Genomic DNA, 6,688 nt, shown 5'->3' with positions numbered 1-6,688 from the left:
AACATTCCTATATTGGAAATTTCTTCATTGCAAAAAAAGATACACATAATGTAACAATAAAGTTTGAATAGGCTCATTTCATAGGGATTTTCAGAATTGTCATGATGGTTTCCATTTTAATAGATAGAAAAACATCCCATTTACATTCCTAATACATAATGACTTGAATAATATATGTTTATGCATTCAAAAACCAATCCATGACATAATATATGACTATTGAGAAAGTAGCAACTTTAATAGACCACTTTTAACAATTCTCTCCATGAAAGATGATTCTTTTGGGTTCTTATATCTTTCCCCAAGATTATCTAGGTCAAAATGTGCAAGAGACATATCTCCACTCCGAGAAGAGGAGCAAACCAAACTTGACCCATTTTGAAATTTTGGAAAGAATTTCTCATGATTACAATTGCAAACTATTCTAATCAACCAAAAAAAATCTTCAAAAAAAAGGAGCACTTCTAAAACAATACCCTAATGGGCATAAGGTTTCTGAAACTCAACTATGTCAATCTTAATCTACTATGATTCTAAATTTAAGAAAAGCCCTATTACCTCTTTCATTATCTGCTCTATTTTCTAAATTTGTGTCTCTTTAATTATCGAATGAACCTCAAATCACTTCTTAAAACAAATAATAACTTCTTAAAGAATAATTTCTCAATCTTCTTGTTTATGCAAAATTAATGCCTAGGAGACTTCCTCTAATGTTGGCATTAGTTACTTGTCATATTGACATTCAATCTTATCCAATAATAATTACTATCTACCTTTTAGGAACCTAGAAAACCTTATTTCACAATATGCTATGGAATATTTCCTTCCACTCACTATTTTAATTTCAAATAAACTTTGATATATTTCCCTCTTTTAACTAATTGGTGAACCTTTCAAACATTTGAACTGAATGAACTTGTATGAGAGGTTTAGGGGTTATTTTCAACTTCTTGTTGAATCTTTAAAAGTCCAATATCAAGTAAGGATGAAAAAAAGGACAAGGACTAGTGCTATAACTTGACATGACTCACCTTGAATAAACCTTGAACCTCTTTAACCCATTGAACTCCCAAAATGTTAAAATTCAATGGATCAATACTAAACCCTTTACATACCTATATACCATAAATGAACAACCAAGGTGAGATTTATGAATGCTGAACCTATTGAACTTTTTGAAGAGATTCAAGTTCAAGATTCAACATTCTTATTTACTATTAAGTGGAGACTTGATACAAATATTTCAAAGGGAAATAACATTAAATTGACTATGCGCTTAGACTAAGGGGACCTCACTATACCTTGATCAAAATATTATTATTTAAAAAAAAAGATAAAAGAGTTAAGGTAGAAAATAATAATATTGAATATTAACTACACTAACATAATATAAAGCCTTTCTTAATGCAATTGATTACAAAGAGGTCATGTGAGGACAAGGAGTTTGAATCTAGGACATATTAGCTAGGCAACATTTATTGTCATGTGGTACGAGAGTAACTTAATGAAAAACACATGTATAATTAATTATATGGATTTTGAAATTAGAAATAATAACATATATGTACAAATATAGTAAAACTAATTTATTTACAATATAATATAATTTAAAAATAAACAAAACCTCAAAAATTTATATTATAGAAATAAATTCGAACCGTCACATTCATCGAATTCAACATTCTACGAATTCGAACCGTCACATTCATCGAACTCAACATTCTACGAATTCGAACCGTCACATTCATGCTCAGCTTGTGTAAATGGGGCGGATGAATTCGAACCGTCACATAAATGCTCAGCTTGTGTAAATGGGGCGGATGAATTCGAACCGTCACCGCTCCCTTGTTTAAATGGGAAGGAAAAATACGAATTCTGTAAGAGCCACATTCGAAACCCTCCAAAAGCCATAGAGCTAGATTTTCCAGACCTTTCACAAGCTATGGATTTGGATCTCGCAAGCCCTCCAAAGTAAGTTTGAGCTTGAGTTCAATTATGGGTTACAAGTTTTTTCTGTTTTTGAATAGTTTGGACGGGAATGTGGATCTCATTAAATTAGTGTGTAGCGATGACATTTGATAGAAATACATCAGAATTTCTATTTATTGTCTAAACGAGTTTAATGGTGAAAGAATAAATAGGGCTTTTAATATGATTTTGGCTTTTTAATGCCCACGTCATGCTGGTTTGTGGGTTTCTTGCTACAGGCTCAGTTCTGGCAAGGAGCTTGCAACTTGGATTGTTAATGGAGGGATACTGCCCAAGGCTTGGGAAGCCATATGTATTATTTCCAAAAGTGGGGAAGATAGTTTTATTTTGATAGAAGATGAAGGTGTAGCATATGTAACCTTCCCTTCCTTTCATAAACATGATTTTATAGATCCAGAAAGCAAATATGGAGAGATTAGTATCCAGAATTGCAAAATCTTCCCTGCTGAGCTAAAGGGTGATGATGCTAAACCGGCCCTTGTTCACAAAGGAGCTCTTAACAGATTCCTGCATATTCTCAAAAGTACAGATTTCAAAGCCAAGGTGAAAATACCTTCTATTAAACATAACATAAGGTTATTTAGTGATGTAAGACTGCTGCTCTCCTAAAATTTTACAACTTCACCAGCCTTTTATCATATTTATTATTATTATTATGAATTTTTGTCTTAATTAATAAATGTATGGTCTTAATTAATAAATGTATGTAAATGTAGTTAGGAGCGGTAATATCTAATGAAGATTTTATGTCACTGAGAGTCAGTTTATTATTGATGGTTGCTGAAGTTCAAATTTTATTTTTATTTGAAATGTAATCATTCTTTTGAATAAATATAGAAATTTTGTAATTGATAGTATATCAGCCCTATCATATTAGAAACTCTCTTTTTTGCTTGTTATATCAGATCCAGGCTTTAAAGGAACAAGCCGTGATATTTGTGGGCCATTCCATAGGAGGTGCAGTTGCAGCTCTAGCCACCCTCTGGCTTCTAGGAAAACGACAGAGAAATTTGAATTGCTTTTGTACTACATTTGGTGCTCCTTTGGTTGGCAATGCCACAATTCACGAGGCAATTGGGCGCGAGGACTGGTTTGCGAGATTTTATCATGTTGTCTGCATGCATGACATTGTTCCTCTGATGAACCTTGCACCATATGAATCAATTGTCAAGCCTTTAGATGCAATAGTTCCTCACTGGTGGAGCAAAATGGGCATTGACAGTGATTCTCATCTACATCTTCCTATTGCCGAAGCTTGCGTGATTCTTGTTCAGAATATCGAGAAGTTTACATCAACAATGAAAAAAGAATACCCTGGAGAATCTGGTCTTAGAAGCCCATTTATACCCTTAGGCATTTATATATTCTGTTCAATTAAAGGAGTTTCTTGTTTTGAGGACTCTAAAACTATCCTTGAGATGTTGCATTTCAATATGCAAAGCCTAGAAAGACTACCATTCGATAAAATTGCAGGTACCTGCATTTCAGAACACACAGATTATGGCCATATGTTGGAAGGTATCGGTAGAGCCTTGCAAAATGCAGTAGGGCAGTATGCCTCAAACTCTCCTGGAATGGGAACAACTTCTGAATCGGAAGAAATCGGTACTGGAATTCAGGTTATCCTTGCTGATTGTGCTTTAGCTTTTGTACTTTTCATTTTGTGAAGTCAAAATAGAAATGCTTCTTGTACTGCTCATGGATCAAAATCTCTCTTGAATTGCGTTTTAAAAGATTGGTTAAAAGCTTCCAAACTTGATAGACACTGAGGACACGCCAAATGACATTCTAATTGCTGTGGTGCACAAAGATAATTCTTCTAAGGTTCTGGCTGTTATATTATACCCTGATCCCTATATCTATCAAGATCTGATGTGATTCATTTGTTAGTGTTTCCATTTCTAAATTGGTTGCTGCAGCTCTCATAGCTTATTAATTCTCTGTTTTCTTTCCCCATAGTAATGTTGTTTCTTTTTCTTAGGCACTGACATTAGCAACTTTTGATTATAAGCAGGACAAATGTACATTATTTGCTCTCAGAAAATCTAGAGAGGTGAAAAATGAGCAAGACACGAACATCAAGAAACTGAACATTGAGTGGGACACCTCAATGAAGAGTTATATGGAAGAGCTAGAATCGTACAAAATGCGGTGTAAGGACGACAAAACTGCCTACTATGATGCTTTCAAACAGAATGATGAGAAAGGTTTTTGTGTAAATTTAGCAAGAACAAAGTTGGCAGAATTCTGGGATAAGATTGTTGAGATGGAAGAGAAGCATGTGTTGCCTAGTGACTTCCGAAGCAAAAAGAAATGGGTATATGCTGGTACTGCATATAGAATACTTGCAGAGCCACTTGACATTGCATATCACTATCGTACAGAGATGGAAAACAAAAGATATCTTTCAGAAGGGGTTCGACTGCACCGTCACATAGCTCTTGAGAAATGGCTGTCTGTAGTTTTAGAAGTGGACTCCTGTTTTTGGGCTCATTTAGAAGAGGCTTGTAAAGCTTTGAAAAATATCCAACATGGGGAAGAACCACGTACCTCTTTGCAAGAATGTATACATTTTGACATATACGTTGCATGCCAGATTGGTGATGGGAGCATTTCTGAAGAGGTTTCTGAAGAGATTTTTTTGGAAGAGAGCAGCTTCATGATTTGGTGGCAACAATATTGCCGAATTCGAGTTCAATCGTATCAATGGAGATCGAGCTCCCCCTTGTACAAATGCATGATGAAGGAGAGTTGGAAGAAACGAGATTACGAGGAAGAGATCTAGACAGGACCACTTTTCCGATAGCATATGGGGTGTCAGTTCTTATATTCAGGTTCCACTTGTTTGGTAGCTGGGCTCAAGTAAATTTTCAAGTAAAGCCTTGTTGAAACACAATCGAGTGAGATATTATTTATTAAATCTTATCTTTATATCTTGCATTTCCATAATTTGGAAATATTTGATTTGTAAGCTGTTGCTTCTCTGTGTACATGTTTATTGTACTTGAAATAATAGATATGGAAAATGAATTTGTCTGTGATGATGTTCTTTCAAAGTTCTTACTCCAACCTTGTCTTATTATCTAGTCTGTTGTAGGACTAAAATTGCTCATTAAGGAAAGGTTGGAGATAATTATATATCTGATTTATGTGAATTTAGAAATATATAAATATTCGCCTTTTATCTTCATTCATCTTTATAAATCTGTTTCTGATTTGTAACGTATACTTCATTATGCCACTTATGTTTTCTGAAGAGAATTTAAAGACACTAAGATTATCTTGTACCTTGTATCTACATTCATCTTTATGCTGTTCCTAGTCCCTGCTGTCTTAGGTGTGGACTGGGACTAATGTTTTCAGGTCACTTTTTGGGAATAGTCTCTGTTTTGAAAATCATGCTATCCTCGCCTTTGGACTAGTATTTTAATAATCACAAATCAAATATATACTTTGAAGTGGAAGCCATTAGAACTCAAATAAAGGCCTTTGGACTGGTAGTTTAATAATCACAAATCAAGTATATATTTTGAAGTGGAAGCCATTAAAAGTCAAACAAAGCTAAGAATATGCATAGCACAACAATAAATTATAATACAGTTCACTTTCAAAGGAAAACATTTTCTTTATGGGTGATCCTTGAATTAAGACTCCGCTCTGTGCCACAGTCCTAGTATAGCTCGTAGTAAGGAATATTTCACCACATTCTGAATGGCTAATAGTTTAGCATTTATTCTCTTTGGGAGTGTTGGAAACTCAAATAATCCCTGATAAGTGAAGTGTTCCTTTAAGATGGGAATTGTCATATAGACTATGATGGTACTAGGCAACTGCAAAGCTGTTCTTATAAAGTAAAATGTATTGATTGAGTGAAAATTTAGAAGCTACTAAGCAGATAGAGGTTTTGCAGTCCTTGAAACAACAGTAGTACCTCTATTGATGGGCAAATTTCTCAAACTTACTCTACCTAAAAGATGCATTTTATCTCCATGGATAATTTATCACTAGTTTATCCGTTACTTCAAACAAAAAGAGAGTTTGCCACCATTATCAGAATCAGTAGTCCTGCTTCTTTCTTGCCATACTTGACCCAGAGATAACAAATCCCTGTGAGTGGTCTATGTCTTAAAGACAGACCAATTTCAAAAGCCTATAAAATTGGCATGTTTTTGCTTTGCTTTACCTTAATTACTATAATTCAAGTGTGATTAATGCTGGGAATATTGTAAACATCTTACATCATCACACTAGTGGGAAAAGACCAGCTTACACATCATTAAGTAAAAGTTAGATGTTTGCAGTTTTGAGTATGTAACATTGTGTGCACGATAACAAATGACCCCAGGAGGCATGGACACCATGTTCATTAGAAAATGCTTGCAAACAAAATATATAAAGATAAGATATAGATGAGACTGAAATACAACCCCAATAAAAATGTACAGAGATTTACAATGCTATCATCGATGTACCTTATTATCACCAAGAAGGTGAATTGGAACTGCTGCCAATTTTCTAGAGTTCCTACTAGCATCGTTTACATCCTATTATTCTTTCCTATTATACTTGACTCCCCCCTTACATGATTACAATATTCATACCAAAAGCTATGATAAAAAAAATCCTAGAAAAAATTTCTGCTCATGATTCCACCACCACAGGTCCTCAATAATATAGAATTCACTACTTATCACAAATA

General features: G+C 34.2%; 1 protein-coding gene across 1 annotated transcript; it reads left to right on the top strand.

Moving 5' to 3' along the window:
- The first annotated feature begins 1,677 nt into the window (after positions 1-1,677).
- On the top strand, positions 1,678-5,030 carry LOC149558576 (protein EDS1-like). The gene is made up of 4 exons (XM_089832748.1): positions 1,678-1,971; positions 2,208-2,532; positions 2,895-3,608; positions 4,004-5,030. The coding sequence occupies exons 1-4, from the start codon at positions 1,943-1,945 to the stop codon at positions 4,772-4,774; spliced, it is 1,839 nt and encodes a 612-aa protein (XP_089688874.1). The 5' UTR covers positions 1,678-1,942; the 3' UTR covers positions 4,775-5,030.
- Positions 5,031-6,688: the final 1,658 nt, after the last annotated feature.

Source organism: Cupressus sempervirens, chromosome 5 (assembly GCF_028749045.1).
Source record: "Cupressus sempervirens isolate cs-2001-9-10 chromosome 5, ASM2874904v1, whole genome shotgun sequence".
Classification (NCBI taxonomy): domain Eukaryota; kingdom Viridiplantae; phylum Streptophyta; class Pinopsida; order Cupressales; family Cupressaceae; genus Cupressus; species Cupressus sempervirens.
The sequence above is the reverse complement of the archived record's forward strand: the minus strand, read 5'-3'. Positions and strand labels throughout refer to the sequence as shown.